Source organism: Papio anubis, chromosome 9 (genome assembly GCF_008728515.1).
Source record: "Papio anubis isolate 15944 chromosome 9, Panubis1.0, whole genome shotgun sequence".
NCBI classification, from domain to species: domain Eukaryota; kingdom Metazoa; phylum Chordata; class Mammalia; order Primates; family Cercopithecidae; genus Papio; species Papio anubis.
The window spans coordinates 91,161,232-91,180,025 of record NC_044984.1 but is presented as its reverse complement, the minus strand read 5'-3'; the positions used below and the strand labels follow the sequence as shown (position 1 = coordinate 91,180,025).

Here is an 18,794-nt window from a genome sequence, read left to right as displayed (position 1 = left end):
GAGGGCCACTGCAGGACCCCAACTGAGAATCATTTCTTTGACTGGATTCTTAAAAATATCTTAATAGGTCTTTCCACTACTTTTTAAAACTTATAATTTATTAACAGTCATCTGACTCTCTTGAGTAGGCAAGAAATGTTCAAGAGTGATGTTTTTAAAAAATGTATAATTATCGGCCAGGTGTGGTGGCTCACGCCTGTAAACCCAGCACTTTGGGAGGCCGAGGTGGGTGGATCATGAGGTCAGGAGATCAAGACCATCCTGGCTAACATGGTGAAACCCTGTCTCTACTAAAAATACAAAAAATTCGCCAGGCGTGGTGGTGGGTGCCTGTAGTTCCAGCTACTCAGGAGGCTGAGGCAGGAGAATGGCGTGAACCTGGGAGGCAGAGCTTGCAGTGAGCTGAGATCGCGCAACTGTACTCCAGCCTGGGCGACAGAGCAAGACTTCGTCTCAAAAAAAAAAAAAAAAAAAAAAGTATAATTATCTACCCAAAACATAAGGTTACTATATTCTAGTAGGATAAGATAAGCAAGGGTCACCATTCTGGAACAAGCCACATTATCAGTTCTCTGGGAACTTCTCTGGGAGAGCTGGCAATGGTAACATGAATATATCTTATATGGGAAAATCTATAGCTATAAAAATTAAAGAGTTCAATGGTAAAGTCCAAAGTAGAGATAATTCAATATAAATTAGTGATTTTTTTCTAGTTTTGAAAGAATTCTGTACAACTTATTCATTTCACAAATATGTATTGGAAGCTTACAATATGCTATGTCCACTTGCGTTTTCTACAAGAATCTCCAATTCCGTATCTACAAAGCAGAAAAATGCGCTCATCCTCCTGCCTCCCCTGTATGTGCTAATGATGTCACCATGCACTAATGATCACAGATAGAAGTTCCAAATGGTACAAGAGGCTCTAGTCATTTCCTCTTCACTTTCCAGGTCCAAAGAGTCACAAAACTGTCTTTGTTGTTGTTGTTTTCAATGTTACTTAAGCAAATATGTTTTACAGCCACCTCTTCCTTTCCATTCTTGTGTCATAAGCTTCATAACTTCATCACCTGTCTCTTAAATAACTCACTTTTTCAGGAGGCTGAGACAGGAGAATCGCTTGAACCCAGGAGGCAGAGGTAGCAGTGAGCCAAGATCACACCACTGCACTCCAGCCTGGGCAACAGAGAGACACTCCGTCTCCAAAAAAAAAAAAAAAAAAAAAAAAAGCCTCACTTTTTCATCTATCCTTTGCCAATCAGCCCTATTGAAAGTAAAACTAAGATGTACTAATGTTCACATTATTTCTGCTAGTATTAATCCTGCCATTTTCTCTTAAAAAACATCTCTAAAATAAAGTAACTTTCCTCTGTTTTAACCCTGTCACTGTTTCTCTACCACCACACTAAGACTATATGTACAGGGACTATGCTTTATCCATCCTTTGTTTCTCCACCAACTAAGAGTGTCTCCGGCACACAGTAGGTATTCCACATAGGTTGGCTGAATACCAAATTTCAAATACATATTCTTATTTTTAAATAAAATCCTTTACTTTTTCAGTATCTTTTATCACATTCATTTTGGAAGTTTATCCAAACTACGATTATTCAAGACTTTAGTAGCTTTAATTTTTAAAAATCTCCATTTATATTCCTCTTTCTATGTCTCTACAATCAGTATCTTAAAATGTTTCCATATTACATATCTTGGGAAAATGTATCCAATTTAATAACACTTTTCCAAATAAAAAGCCTTTGCACTTTTATTTTACAGTGTTACCTCTATTATTTATTCACACTCACGATTGCAAAAAGTACCCACAATGAAGAATTTTTATCACGCATTTAAAACCAAGGTACAGAAATTGGGCACAGATTTAGACACTCAGTCTAGCTTTCTTATAGGGTGATGATACTGAAACTTGTGTAACTTCTTGGCAAAATGGTCGCTTGAGAGATGCTGTTTTGCGCAGGAATACAGAGACTTCTGAGGCACTTTAAAAGACTCATGAAAATAAGACTGAACAATTGACATGTGAACTGTCCTAAAATCCCAGGATGTTTGGTTGGCCTATCCACATGGTAACACAGGAAAGAGCCTTCCCTAGAACTGTGAGGGAACTAGAAATCTTTGTGCCAGCATGGAAGCTAATGTGCTTCCTTCCGAAATATAAGGATGATTCCAATAAGTTTTATGTAAACATATGATATTTCAAAACACGTTACCTTGGCAGATGATTCACATAATTCTTTTTCTGAAAGACGGGGATTTTCCAGTTGACAAAGAAGTTCTTTCGGAAATTCATCAATACAGGAAGAAGAATACAGCTGTAAGAATTTTTTAAGGAAAAAATGCACTTCTTTCTGGCGCAAAATCAACTCAGAGTTGTAAAGGGATGTGAGAAGTGTATCATCTGGCAAAGAAATTCCAGATACTGGTGTTGCAGATGCTTAAGAAAGAAAAATACCTTAGTTTAGGTTAATGTTAGAAAACAGGATGATCTCAATATTGTTGGTATTTGCTCACTAACCACTATCTTTACATATTCCCACCTCCACTAAAGGCTGCCAATGACCTTCCTCTGTTTTTAGGGCTTATACACTAATGGAATTGTTTCTTGCCACGGAAGGAAAGAAAATTTCAGGCCAGGCGCAGTGGCTTATGCCTATAATCCTGGCACTTTGGGAGGCTGAGGTGGAAGGATTACCTGAGGTCAGGAGTTTGAGACCAGCCTAGCCAAAATAGTGAAACCCTATCTCTACTAAAAATATAAAAACTAGCTGGGCATGACGGCACATGCCTGTAATCCCAGCTACTCAGGAGCCTGAGGCAGGAGAATCACTTGAACCCAGGAAGTGAAGGTTGCAGTGAGCCAAGATTGCACCACTGCATACCAGCCTGGGTGACAATTTAAAAAAAAAGATTAAAAAAAGAAAATTTCAGAGGCACATGAGGCTAATGCTTAGTTTTAGGTATTAACAATGGTGCCATATATTCCATGTACCTATTTTCTTTTGGGTTCCCCCTAAAACAGATTCTAAGGTAAGAATTTGTAGACAGTTTATTTGAAAAGTCATTTCAAGAAGCACAAGTGAGGAAATGGACAAAATGTGACAGAGAAAAGAAAAAGAGCCAATAAGGGCGAGTAAATGAGTGGGCTACAGCCTTGGGCAGTGAGGGCTCAGTCCCACTGGGGACCTTCTGACAAACCACATAGAACTATCCCATCGAGAGACTGAGAAGCTGGTATGTTTATCTAGGAGCTCCCTACCTCAATAGTTGAAGGTTACTCCTGTGTCTGTGGAAACCCTGTCTGCAGGCTGGTCAAACCTCAGTAGCTTCAAAGAAAGTCCAGGGCAGAAAAGCAGTGCGACATGGCACTTGTGGTGGGAAGTGCCAGCAGGTGAATTCAGAGGTGATCAGAGTGGCTGAAGGGCAAGGGATCACCAGGGCTGGCTGCACTGGCTCTTGTCCATGTCCTTTCCCTCCGAACTTCCCTTGCTCTAGCCCCCGTCACCATGAACCTTTTTGTCCTGACATCTTTCAGAGGGTTTGTTAGTTCCTGGTAACTGTGCTTAGCAACTCTGTGACTCAGCCTATTTGCCCTGCTGGTTTCCCCATTACTGTGCCCTGGCATGGGTCAAATTATCTAGTCTGACTGTTTGCACTGATGAGCAACACTGGATCACCAACATCATGAGCACAGATAAAACAACAATGTCACACAATCACAAGGGGGACTGATGTGAAGCAGATTTTATCAGTTTTTCTGGATATTTTTTAGATAGCGCCAATAATTTAAAAAAAAAAAAAAAACTCCATGGAATTAATATCCCATCTGAAGTCTTGCATTTCTTCCCTTTGACATACTGGCTACTGCACCACTCTTTCTCTAAAGCCAAAATGGCATCTTGCTCATTTCATAAAGTGTCACATTGGAATTACTAGTTCTTAACTGCTCTGAGCCATGGACCACTTTGGCAGTGGTCTTAGAAAGCCTCTGGATGCCTCCTTATCATAATGTTTTTAAACATATGAAATAGGCCGGGCGCGGTGGCTCAAGCCTGTAATCCCAGCACTTTGGGAGGCCGAGGCGGGTGGATCATGAGGTCAGGAGATCGAGACCATCCTGGCTAACATGGTGAAACCCCGTCTCTACTAAAAATACAAAAAACTAGCCGGGCGTGGTGGCGGGCGCCTGTAGTCCCAGCTACTCGGAGGCTGAGGCAGGAGAATGGCGTGAACCTGGGAGGCGGAGCTTGCAGTGAGCCGAGATCGCGCCACTGCACTCCAGCCTGGGTGACACAGCGCGAGACTCCGTCTCAAAAAAAAAAAAAAAAACATATGAAATAATATATAGAAAATTTCTAAAGGAACCAATTACATTGAAATACTATTCTATCCAAAGATGCATGTATCCCAGGTTAAGAACACGTGAAATTTTCATCTTCTGATGACAGTCACTCAGAAAGATGTCAAAGTATCTTATAATTCTCAACAAGAAACATGACTTAAACAGGAATTAGAAAGAAATATGTTCTCTCTTAACACATCAAAAACCTACCTAGCAGTTTGCTCAGATTATTAATCCTCTGAAGGTGAATATAGTAGCGCAGTAGAAGGATCCATGTAATATCCACTTTGGTCTGAGTCTTTTTTCTACCATCTGTGCTGTCACACACATCATCATTTTGGTACAAAAATGTACAGGAAGTCTGGAAGAGGACTTGGTAGTTGTCTGAAAGTGAAAAACTTTTTTTTGTAATACAATGTTATGCTTTCCTTGAAAAACAATCATGAACAGAAAAAAAGCACAGCTCATAAAGGAAATGCTGACACATGATACTACGTTCAATTTAAAAGTATTTTGTATCACGCAGACACCAAACACCAAGTTAAAAGACCAACCACCGACTGAGAAAAAGATATTTAATATATATATGTGAATTATCCTTCTCTAATATGTGTAAACACCTTGTACCAATCAACAAACAAATGTCAAGCAACACAATTTCAACAGGCAATTCATAGAAAAAGTGGGCAAAGAATATCAACAGGCAATTCATAGAAAAGTAAACCCAAATGACCAAAATTTTTAGCATCACTAAAAATTAGAAAAAGGCAAATTACAATGAAGTACCATTTCATATCCCTTAGGAACTGATAGAAACCAAAATCTGAAAATAATAAATATTGGTAATAATGTGAAGAAATTGGAATGTTCACACATTACTTGTGAGGGCAACTATTTGGAAAGCAATTTGGCAAGATCTAAGAAAACTGAAAATGCAGATACCCATAAATGTGTACCAAGAGGTCTGCACAAAGTACTGTTTGCAATATTAAAAAAAGGAAACTTTAAAATATAAACAGGAGTCTAATCATTTGAAGCCATTTAAAGTGAATGAATTAGATCTATATGGGAGAAAATGTAGTGTGGAATCTCAGTTCAGATCCCAGCTGTACACTCACTAGTGTGTGACCCTGAATCTCTCTGTGCTTTGGGCCTCTCTGGGCTTTTGATTCTCCTCTCCTCCCCTCTCCTCCTCTCTTCTCCCCTCTCCTCCCCTCCTCTCTCCTCCCCCTTCCTTTTTTTTTTTTTTTTTTGAGATGGAGTTTCACTTTTGTTGCCCAGGCTGGACTGCAATGGCGTGATCTTGGCTCACCGCAACCTCCTCCTCCCGGGTTCAAGCGATTCTCCTGCCTCAGCCTCCCAAGTAGCTGAGATTGCAGTCATGTGTCACCACGCTCAGATAATTTTGTAATTTTGTGTTTTTATTAGAAACGGGGTTTCTCCATGTTGGTCAGCCTGGTCTTGACCTCCCGACCTCAGGTGATCCGCCTGCCTCGGCCTCCCAAAGTATTGGGATTACAGGCATGGGCCACTGCGCCTGACCTCTTACTTTTCTTTAAAATGGGCATTATAAGAGTAATGATGGATAGATCCTGACAACATATAATGAGTTAGCACAGGTTCCAGGTGATATAGAGTATGATGCCATTTATATAAGTTTGAAAACAATATGATTATTTGTATCATTTACATGCAAATAAATATTTGATTAGAATAGTGGTTGTCTCTGGGAAGCGATAAAAGGAAGAGAAATAGAATCTTCTATGGTTAATGGCCTACACATGTTTTCTTGAATAAGATGAATCTCTACATACTCACCATCCACCTTGGAATACAAATTCCCAGTACTTTGGGAGTATCTTATAAGCCTCTCTCTAATTCCATTTCTCTCTCGCTGCCTGAGCTCATGTCCCAGAAATAATCACTATCCAAAATTTTGTGTTACTAATCCCTTATCTGTCCTTTACTCTTTAAACATATACATTACATAACATGTAATAAATAAAACATTGTTAACTTTATCTTTTTAGAACTTTATAGGAAGAGAATCATATTGAGTGCATTTATCTATTATTTTCTTTTTCCTTTAAACACTAGGCTTTGAAAATTCATCCAGGCTAATGCAGGTAGATGTTATTCACTTTTTTTTCTGTTATTATGTAGTATTTCCGTATAGGAATATATCACAATTTATGTATCTATTCTACCATTGATGGACATGTGATTTCTTTCTAATTTTGTTTTATTTTGGTCTTTACTGTTATGAACAAGGCTGTTATAAATTTTGAGTACATATAGTCTGGCACATACGTGCACAAATTACCTGGAGGTGGAATTAGTAGGTTGTTCTTTTTTAGGTGTCTTTTGACCAATCTTGCCTTTTGTTCTTTTATATAAATTTTGACCAATCTTGCCTTTTGTTCTCTTATATAAATTTTAGCATCAGTTTGTCAAATTCCACAAAATAGAACCTATTACTAAACTACATTAAATCTATCAATCATTTTTAGAATACTTGGCATTTATCAATACTGAGCCTTCTTAACTATAAACATGGTATGTTTTCTTGTCTCTTTCAATGAAATTTTACAATTGTTTCACAACTTTCATTAGATTAGTCCCTAAAGGTCTTATTTTTTTTTTAGTTACTGTAATAACATCTTTTAAAAATACATTTTCTGTTAAAAATGTATAGAAATAAAATCTTACATCCAGCAACCTTGCTAAATATTTTTTATTGCCTATACATCTTGGGAAGTTTCTATGTGAATAATCTGTAGTGAAAGATGGATATTTTTCTTCTTTCCCATTATTTGTACTTCTTATTTCTTTTCCTTATATTATTCTGCAGGGTAGGACTTCCAGAACAATTGTGAATCAAAGTAACAACAGCATTTTCTTACTCTTGATTTTAAAGGTAATAGTTTTAGCATTTGAATATTGATTATAAATATAGCTGGCATGTTTTTCCACTTGTAACTTTTTCAAATTAATATTTTTTAATTCCCAGTTTTAGAATCATAAATGGTTGTTTAATTTTATTGAATTTTTCTGTACCTATTTGAGATGATTATTATTTTTCTCTTTCAATCTATTAAAGTAGTGACTTAGTTCAACAGATTTTCTGATGTTGAATTACATTTGCATTTCTGGAAATAATCCAATTTGATATGATGTGTCTTTTAATATGCAGCTTATTTTTATCAAATTCAAACATTTACATAATCAAAAATAAAATTCCCTCTCCCAGAGACAAGAATTTTTAACCATTTGTACTTCAGTTCTTCTAGTAGTTAGTTCCAACTCTCAAAATAATTTCCTTATAGCATTTTCCTAAACTATCAGTTTTAGAAAATGTATCTAGTGACTTTTTCTGTGACAGACGAAATATGAGCTCATAAAACCATTCCTCTTCACTTCAAAATGTTTATAGTTATATCACCATTTTTAGTTCCCCTATTTTTATACATCAACAATGTTCTAAAAGCTCTTTCTGGTTCCACTAAATACAAGTCATATCTCTTGATGTCTTCCTTTGTATTCTAATAGTACCTGCATTTCTTTATGGCCTTCTCCTTGCTGGGTTTTCTATTTCCAAAGTTGGTAACATTTACATTCTGTTCTATACTCGTAACAAACCCTTCATTGTTTTGTCAATAAGTTGAAAATCAATAAATAATACATTATTATGATTGTATAGGAATTGTTTGCTTCAATATGATTAAATTACTTTCACTAAGGGTCACTGTCAAAACCTGTGACCCACAAAGGGTAAAATTCTCAGCATAAAGGTCAAATGGATCGTTTTTACTCACACCAGTCTCTAAATCAGGTCATATTCTAATTCACTTCATATTTGGACCATGAATACTTAAAGAATATTTTTCCCTAGAATTTCTGAATGTCTTTTCTTCCTTGTTGAGAGAAGTAATATTTGTACTCTTCACCATATTCCTAATATCATCTAGCTTTTTAGTCATTCTATCTGGTGCCTAGAATCCATTCATGCTATTGGAGACATACTTGAGATCACAAACTTGCCACTCCAGTTTGTACTGATGTATTTCCAGACTACTGCATAGCTGGCAACTCTGACGGCCCTTTCCTCTCTTCCTCTTTCTTTCTTTTTTCTATATTACATCTACTTCTTTCTTCATTTGCAACTCTGTGTGCTAGGGTGCATTCCCAAGTAACTTCTTTTTAAAAAGTTCACCAAAAGTTAACCACTGGCATCTTTACAAGGCCCATGTACTTGATTGATCATTTAGTGAAATATATAATTTTAGTTGACACTATTTTTCCCTTAAACTTCAAAGGCCTTGCTCTGTGACTTTCCAGCATCTACTATTGCTGGTGAGAAGCCTGATGCTAGTCAAATTCTCATTCCTTTCTCATTGGCCTGAACTTCCCCATCTGGAATATTTTTTGTCAACTCCTCGTTATCTGTGATTATTTAAAATTTCATTTTGGACCTAGGTCTAGTCTTTTTCATTCATGCTGCTTGGAACACAATAGGCCTTTTCAACTTGAACTGATCTCTGTTCAATCCTGCAAACTATTCTTGTATTTGTTTCTGTAATGATCACCTCCTATTTTTTCCTTTATCTCTATCTTGAACATCAGTTAGTTGAAAGTTGAAAATTCTTTGTTGAGTCAGTCCTTTTCTCTTTCTCTCTCCCTCTCCTCTCTCTCACCCCACATAGTCGACACTTGATTTATGACAGATATAACACTGCACTGTTGTAAAGAAGGGGTTTTTAAAAATACACTGTTCTGGGTTAAATGTGTATACATAGAGAAAAAAGTTAATATTAATTTCAGCCTCACACCATACACAAAAATAGATTCTGGGTGAACTGTAGATCTAAATGTGAAAGATTAAAAATGATAAAAACATAGAAGGTACCTTTATGATTTTTGTTTGGGAAAAGACTCCTGAAACTGAACACAAAAAGCATACAAATCATTATAAGGATTAATTAATTTGGCATAAAAATTATAAACTTTGGATAATCAAAAGAAACTACTACTAAATAAAAAGGTAAAACAAAGAATGGGAAAAGATATTTGCAATAATCTACCAAACGGTCATATCCAGAGTATATCAAAAATGCCTCCATATCTCTAAACCAAAGACAGAAAACTCCCAGGAAAAATAGACATCGTTTTAGAAAAAGTTCACCCCCCAAAACTATGCAAGAGCCAATGTACCATATATAATAGTGTTCAATCTCTTTTGTCATCAAAATAAATTTCAAATTAAGACCACTTAATCTTAATTGCAATCTGGACTACCGCATAGCTAGCAACACTGAGGGCCGTTTCCTCTCTTCCTTTCTTTTTTCTGTATTACATCTACTTCTTTCTTCATTTGCAACCCTGTGTGCTGGGGTGCATTCTCAAGTAACTTTCTTTTTAAAAAGGTCACCAAAAGTAAACCACTGTAGTCTTTACAAGACCCTGTACTTGATTGGTCATGTAGTGAAATATATAATTAATATACATGTTAATATATAAATAAATATATAAATAATAAATACATAATTAATATAAGATTTCATGTAGTGAAATCTTAATTGCAATTAAGATTAAGTGGTCTTCTTGGCAATACCCACTAAAGCTAAAATCATCTATGTCTTATGACCAGCAGTTCCACTCCTTGGCATATTATAAAAATGCATACATCTGTGCACAAAAATGTCACATACAAATATATTCATAGCAGCATTATTCATAACCCCAAATGTTTACCAACAGTAGAATGGACACTAAATTGTGCTATTATGCCCACCAAAAGAAAGAATCACACAAACATAAGGGTGAACAGAAGTCAGATAGAAAAGAATACAGACTATATGATTTCATTTATACAAAATTCAAAAGCTGGCCAAACTAATCTATCCGTTACAAATCAGAAAGAAGAGAGGTTACTAGGGGCCAGAAGGGAACACGATGCAGACTTCTGGGGCGCTGGTCTTATTCCATTTCTTGACCTAGTGATGGTTACATGGGTGTTTCCTTTGTGATAATTAATGAAGCTGTAAATTCATAATTTGTGAGGTATTTTTGTTTTTTGTTTTTTAAGAGGGAGTTTCACTCTTGTTGCCCAGGCTGGAGTGCGATGGCATGATCTCGGCTCATTGCAACCTCTGCCTCCTGGGTCCAAGAGATGCTCCTGCCTCAGTCTCCTGAGTAGCTGGGATTACAGGTGCCTGCCCCCACGCCTAGCTAATTTTTGTATTTTCAGTACAGATGGGGTTTCACCATGTTGGCCAGGCTGGTCTTGAACTCCTGACCTCAGGTGATACGCCCACCTTGGACTCCCGATGTGCTGGGATTACAGGCGTGAGCCATCGCGCCCGGCCATGATTTGTGTTCTTTTCTGTATATATTGTATAATAGAGTAAAACGCTTAGTTCTTAAAAAACAATTTTGTGGTGACTTCCAACCTGAAGACGTTCATATAATATTGGCACATCCCTTTTCCCCCTGAAAATTATCCCAAAACAACAAAGAAAACAAGTAACAAAAACACAAATTCCATTTTCAGTAAATCAGAGAAGAGCTAAAAATCCTAAGCCACAAAATGTGTGGAATAATGCCCAAAGCAGTTGTTATCAAGTAGAATGTACAAAGAAGGATGCAGGTGATGCTACTAAGATGTAAATCTCAGGAAGAAATTGCAAACTATACTTCTCAATGATGAGCTGTGCATTTTTGAATAGTATTATAGTGACAGTCGAGTTGAAGAATTGTTTTGAGACCAATTGTTCATAGTTTAAAGAAAAAAGATTTTAAAATTGTAAACCTATATGTGATGAGCCAAAAAAATTATTTGTTGCAGCCTTTCAAACTAAAAGCTAGATAAATGCATTAGAGAAATGTACACAAAAACCTAGAGACTAATAAAATTTTATATAGTTGACACTGATGAATGCACATCCTGAAGTCTAAGACCAAAATATTCCATTTGCAGTAATCACCCATGGATAAAAATTTAGTCGATGAAATCATGGCACTTTCCAATAATAAAATAACTTGTTAGATTTTAAATGTAGCTGCAAACATAAAGACTCAGTTCATAACTCATCTGCAGAATTATACTTTTGCCTTGTAAATGGCTGAAAACTTTTTAAAGAAGCATGCTTAGATTACCTTTTGTTTTTATTTTTAAAATTTGTATGGGTACATAACAGATGTACTACAAATGGCTCACATTTACAGATGTGGCTAGACTTGCAGTTTTGCTTATATTTGTCTAACAGTATCAACATACACTATTCAAAGAAGATCTCTTCCTATGTGAATGATTGGCAACTTCTTTTTAATCTAATGGTCTATCCTGGAACAACTGTGTTAGCATTTGGCATTGATGGCACAAAAGCAATGGTAAATTTAATGGCCAGTGCCTTAGCAGGAATGCAGGAAGATAGTGGCACCAAACCATCCTAGCAGTGCTTGCATTCTTCATTGCCATGCCCTCACAGTAAAATGAACACATTGATTTAAATGTCAGTTTCATTTAAGAATACCCTTGATAGGGCGGGCGCAGTGGCTCACACCTGTAATCCCAGCACTTTGGGAGGCCAAGGCAGGTGGATCACCTGAGATCAGGAGTTCGAGACCAGCCTGACCGACATGGAGAAACCCCGTCTCTACTAAAAATACAAAATTAGCTGGGCGTGGTGGCACATGCCTGTAATCCCAGCTACTCGGGAGGCTGAGGCAGGAGAATCTCTTGAACCTGGGAGGCAGAGGTTGCAGGGAGCTGAAATTGCGCCATTGCACTCCAGCCTGGGCAACAAGAGCAAAACTCCATCTCAAAAAAAAAAAAAAAAAAAAATCCTTGATGAAGCAGTAAAAGTTGTTAATGTTATTAACTATTGACCCTTGAGCACACACCTTTTTCATCTTTTCTGTGATAAAATGGGAAGCACACAAAAAGCACTCCTGCTGCATACTGAAGTACAATGGCTGTCTCCAGGAAAAGCACTTCAGCGATTCTTTGAGTTGCAAACTGAATGACTACTTTTACTTTTTTTTTCATGGACAGCCATTTTTACTCAAAGAACAGCTGACAAGCCAAAGTGTTTTCAGACTTAGGTAGGAGGCAAACATTTGTTCAAAAATGAAAGAAGTATACCTGACTTCCAGGGAAATAACTGACAGGTGTGCTGCCAAAGATAAAATTCAAGTTTTGAAGTAACGGAAAACTTATATCTACCACTATGAATGTTTCAATACTTAGAATTTTCTGATAGGAATTGTGGTGATATTTTTACAAGTTTTATATTGTTCAATAAAATGTATACATGTTTAGAAGACCTACATATTTGAAGTCTATATTTTCCAAATGCATAATACACACTGTTACAAAATCATGCATGGGTAAAAGATGTCATTCAATCACAAGACAGACTAATGTATTTTGACATAACAGAGTTCAAAAAATTTAATGATACAGTTTCAGATTCTACTTTGGAACTAACTTTTAAGAAACTATCACTTATCGAGTTCTGGTTTACTTTCAAAGAAGACTATCCATAATTATCTGAAAAGGCTGTTGAAATACTCCTCCATTTTCTAACTACATATCTGTGTGAGGCTGGATTTTTTTTTTTTTAAATTATTTCAACCAAAACATCATATTGCAGCAGATTGGCTGCAGAAGTAGGTATAAGAATTCAACTATCTTTTATTGAGTCAGACATTAACGAGATCTGTAATATGTTATTTATGTTAACTTGTAATGAGTTTATTACTGTTCTTTTTAAATTAATTAATAAATTTTAATTTTTTAGCTTTAATTTCTAACAGAACTGTATGTTTTCTATACTAATAGATTTGTCTAATTATTTTACCTAAAGTAAATCTGGGTAAATTATATTTTCCCAGGAAATTACAAGTTGTATAGAAGTTTTCAAATTTGCTTAAAGTTGAACCAAAAAAATCTTTAAAAATTTAATTTCTTAAAATCAGTGATTACTTTTTTCTTATCATTTGTGAGAGGTTTTCTTTTTGCTATAACTAATTTTCCTGAAAAAGTTGGCTAATAGTTTTTCCCCTAAAATTACAACTTTCTAATTTTATTGGTTTTGTTTCCTAATTTATTGTATACATATTGTAAAGTGATCTGAAATAATAACATCAAACATATCCCACATATCAATACATTTACATTTAAATCACCTATTACAAGAAAAATACTATCAGGTCTTATAAGAAAGAAAACCCAATTCTATGCCCTATATAAAAGTATATTTAAAATAAAATTATTTCAACAGTTTGAAAATAAAAACATGGGAAAATGTGTAGCAAGAAAATGTAAACCAAAAGAAAGCAATATTTGTGATCTCAGTACTAGGCAAGGTAGAATTATGGCCAAAAAGTGAAACAAAATTGGGGACCTTTATAATGTTAAAGGGTGTCATTCACAATAAAGATATAATACTTAAGAATATTCACAGTCCAAGTAACATCTTGTCAATAAAAACAAAAACCACAGATATAAGAGGAGGAACAAGTATGTGAGCAGCAGAGGACCTCTGTTCACCTTGTCCAGGTGTTGTCAAACTCTAGCCCATGGGCAAAATCTGGCCACACGTGTTTACGTGGGACTCATGAGCTAAAAATGGTTTTTACATTTTTAATGGTTGGAAAAAAATTAAAAGAATAACATTTTGTGTTACATGATAATCATATGAAACTTAAATGTCAATGTCCACAGTAAAGTTTTTTTTGGGGGGGTGGGGGATGGAATCTCACTCTGTTGCTTGGGTTGGAGTGCAGTAGCGCCATCTCGGCTCACTGCAACCTCCGCCTCCTGGGTTCAAGCGATTCTCCTGCCTCAGCCTCCCGAGTAGCTGGGATTACAGGTGCCCGCCACTATGCCCAGCTAATTTTTTGTATTTTTAGTAGAAACGGGGTTTCACCATGTTGGCCAGGGTGATCTCGAATTCCTGACCTCATGATTCGCCCGCCTCAGCCTCCCAAAGTGCCAGGATTACAGGCGTGAGCCACCGCACCCAGCCCACAGTAAAGTTTTAATGGAACACAGCCATGCTCATTCATTTACACTGTGACTATGGCTACTTTCATGCTACAACAGCAAGTTGAGTATGTTCAGCAGAGACCATAAAGACTTAAATAAGTAGACTTAAATATTTACTATCTATTTACAGAAAATAATTGGTGACTACAACCTTGTTCATGGATGATCAAGTGGAGAAAAATACCTAAGGATAATAAAGTAAATATAGTGGCATCAATAACCTCTGTACATAAAAACAACTAATAGAAATAATTTTTTGAATTACAATACAATAAGAAGACAACATCTCTAAAAATAAACCTAACCAGAAAAATACAACATTTATTTGAAGAAAATGTTAAAACGCCCTAAGGGATGTGAACTAGAAAATATAAAGGGTATATAATATTCTTGGTTAAGATCTTTCAGTAGAATAAAAATGTAAGTTATTTCTAAGTTAATGTCCAAATATAACATAATCCCAATAAAAATACAGCAAGACTTTGCTATTACATACACACAGATGTATGTAATAGCAAAAGAGTAGAAACAACATAAATAGCTATTTTTTTGAACTAGACAAGCTGCTTCCAGACTTAACACACAAAAAAGCCACAAGAGACAATTCTGAAAAGAGAGAGTAATTAATGGGGACTTATCCTTATGTTAAGTATATTATTATAAGGTTACAAAAATTTAAAAAATGTACTGAAGCCAGAATGGACAGATCAATTAGAACTGAAAGAAAAGTACAGAAATAGGGTAGCCATCTGGAAAAATTAAATTTATATCCACTTGTCACACTTTACATATTCCAAATAGATTTCTGTGAGTTATTTAAAGAATCTGAGTAGGGAGGACTTTTCTAACTATGACAGAAATTCAAAATCTATCAAAAAGATTGATAATTTGTACTATATAGAAATAAAAAACTTCTTCATGTAACAGAACTATCATGTAAAATGTTAAGTAACAACTGAAAAATTAGAAAGATATATTTACAAATATCACAACTAAAATGTTGATTTTCATAATAAAGGACCTCTACAAATACTTAAAGGCCAAATTTTTTTAATAGGGAAAGATTATGAGAAGAGAGTTCACAAAAACATGTTCAACCTTCGTCCTCACCAGAGATGTGCAAATTAAATCTGAACCTTTTGTTCTCCCACCATGTCAACAAAAGTTTAAAAAAGGTTTATAATGTACCTTTGTCAGCAAGGGTGTTGAAAAAAGACCATTTATTAAGTGCTGACAGGAGTACAAAGTGGCATAATCTTTTTGGAATGATTTTGGCAAAAATTACCAAATTTACAAATGAAACTACCCTTTGATCTAGACATTTGCTTTATGGGAATTGACCCAAGAGATATACTAGCCTATGTACAAAATGATATAAATGTATAAGATGTACAGATGTATGTCATAGCAAAAGAGTAGAAACAAGACAAATAGCTAGCAAAAAGAGACGAATGAATTTAATTATGCTGTACCTATATAAAGGAATATTATACGGCCATAAAAAAGCTGCTTATGTGATGATTTGAAAAAATTGTCAAGATACATTTATATTAATTTAAAGAAAAAAGAGCAAGGAGCATTATTATGTGTGCAATTATACCACTATTTGTATTTTTATGGGAAAATCTGTCAATGTATCAGTGTATATACCAGGTTGGTTCACTCAACATCTGTCTTAACCTCCAAATGTGCTGTTCTATACTGTAGAAATTATGAAGATAAAAATGACACTTCCCTGATTTCCTTGCAACTATTGTCCTGGATGGGATTTTAGGTATTATAAATTCAGTGCATTCATGCAAAACTTGGAGGTGGAACTGGGTTAAGTGGTGAAGGGGACAGGTGATTAAAGGTAACTCTTCGGCTGGTGTGATTCTGGCAGAGGAAGTGTGGTTCTTAAGCCTACAGCTGAGCAGAGGCTTTCTACCTTACAGACAAATTCTTGATCTACAGTTTCCTTTATAGGAAACAAACAAAAGCCGCGCCTTGGTGGTCCAGCTACACGTGGCTTAGTCATTTCTGGACACTTATCCTAGAAGTTGTTTCTTTAGCTCTCCCATTGACTTTGAAAGTCCTTTGATAAATCTCATTCTATTTGAATGAACTGGAGTTCATTCTGACCTCTACCATGGAACTCTGACCATTGATATAAGCACATAATATCTCTGGTGGGGAACACAAGAAAATGACTCTGGTAGGCAGAATGACGGCCCCCTAAAGATGTTCATGTCTAATCCCCAGAATCTGTGAATATGTTAGATTACAGGGCAAAGGAGAATTAAGATTGCAGACCAAGCTGGGCATGGTAGCTCATGCCTGTAATCCCAGCACTGTGGGAAGCCGAGGCATGTGGGTCACCTGAGGTCAGGAGTTCGAGACCAGCCTGGCCAACATGATGAAACCCTGTCTCTACTGAAAAAACAAAAATTAGTTGGGCATGGTGGTGGGTGCCTGTAATCCCAGCTACTTAGAAGGCTGAGGCAGGAGAATCGTTTGAACTCAGGAGGCAGAGATTGCAGTGAGCTGAGATTACGCCATTGCACTCCAGCCTGGGCAACAAGAGCAAAACTCCGTCTCAAGAAAAAAAAAAAAAGATTTCTGACCAATCACCTATCAACTGACTTTGAGATAAGGAGATTATCCTGGGTTATCCAGGTGGGCCTAATGTAATCACAGGGTCTGTATATGCAGAAACAAAGTCAGAGGAGTATGTTTCCGGGTCAGAGAGATTTGGAGATGCTACACTGCTGGCTTGGAAGATAAAGGGAAGGGCCATGAGCCATGGAATTCAGGTGGCCTCTAGAAGCAGGGAAATGCAAGGAAACAGATTCTCCCTCAGAACTTTTAGAATAATGTATCCCTGGTGACACCTGAATTAGCCCCAATAAGACCTGTTTTGGACTTCTGACCTCCAGAACCATAAGACAATAAATTTGTGGTAATTCGTTATAGCAGGAATAGGACACTAATAGACTGGTAATTGATTGCTTCTGGGGGGAACTGAGAACTGGACACTTGCAGAGAAGATGGAAAGATACCCTTTTGTATCTTTTGAGTTTTGATTCTTGAGAATAAATTACCTATTCAAAAAATTGAATTAAACTAAAAGGAAAAAATTCTCCATACATATTTGACCAATGTAATCCGGTCTTTAATGCTGCAGAGAAAAACTAAGAACAGTTTAATGTTTGTTCCTTTTTTTTTTCTGACTGAATACTTACAATTATTTTCTCTTCCTAATCCAAAGATGTTACCAGAGTTTGTCCAGATACAATTTGTACTATAACCATCTTCAGAAGAATTGGGGAGGATGGAGGAAGAGTCCCTTATGCCCTGCATGGAGGAGGATCCCTTTGCAATAGCTTCCTATCAGCCCAGGCCAAAGCTCCCTGGGTTTCACTGATTCTGGGCCAGTATTTAAAATGCCAGTTTCCATGTATCATTCAGGTGGTGTGAACAACCTAAAGTGGGTTTTAATGTGGGCACTTGTCACGTTTCCCTGAATCTACTCAAGCCAGTGGACAGTGTATTTCCAGTCCTCAGTTTCTGGAGAAGCCCATTCTGAATCCCCATTTATACAGTTACCTCGTTTCTGACTTTCCCTACCTGCAGGGCCCTCTTTCCCGACTGCTCCATGAGTCTGGTACTGAAGTCCCAGTTCCATCTGTTAAGGCCTAATTCTAATCCCTCTCCAGTGAAGTTCTCAGGTTCAAGCCCTGCCACAAATCCCCAATTTGCTTTGGCAATTAGGAATTTTCCTTTCCTGGTTTCAAGCTCAGCTACCACTTAAAACAATTTTTGTACTATTTACCCACCACCATTATGTGTTTGGATTGGGAAGGGCAGAGGCATCGCTCATGTCAGCTCCGTCCAAGCAGTCCAGCAGGCTGACTAGAAGCATCAATTCTGCATTTTGAGTTCCTGGCAATACTTTCTTATCACAGCCAACATAAAGCTTAACAGCACAGCCTTTAGAATTGGATAGATCAGGATGTGAATTAGTAGTGGAATAGTACGCAAGTTATATAACCTCTCTGAATGAGCACCTTGCCTCATTTATAAATGTGCATAATGACACTCCCACAGGATTTTCCTGAAACATAAATGAAATCAAGTAAGACAGCGCTGGCACACAGCATCAGGTGCCACTCATCCCATTATTATCTGGTACTTCCTGAGTCATCGCTTTCTGCCATTGTGTAATGGCCTGGGCCCTGCTAAGGGTAGCAAACAATCTTGTTATGTCTCCTCCAGTTCAATGAAGGGTAAATCTTTCTCTCAGTCTCCAGGACAGCATTCCACTGTGCTCTTCTGAGAATGTTTTCTCTCACATGAGCCATTTGTTGTTTCTCGTTTTACCTTGTTGACTCTGTCTAGAACAAACAT

General features: G+C 36.7%; 1 protein-coding gene across 3 annotated transcripts in view; it reads right to left on the bottom strand.

The window, feature by feature from the left end:
* The window catches only part of CFAP54 (cilia and flagella associated protein 54), a 370,431-nt gene that overhangs the window by 91,874 nt on the left and 259,763 nt on the right, over positions 1-18,794 (bottom strand). For all 3 annotated transcript variants that reach the window (XM_017946132.3, XM_021922809.2, XM_021922810.2), the window contains 2 exons: positions 4,568-4,741; positions 2,229-2,452 (listed from right to left, as the gene is read on the bottom strand). In XM_017946132.3, coding sequence (XP_017801621.3) covers positions 2,229-2,452; positions 4,568-4,741 — 398 coding nt within the window. The remainder of the gene's footprint in view (positions 1-2,228; positions 2,453-4,567; positions 4,742-18,794) is intronic.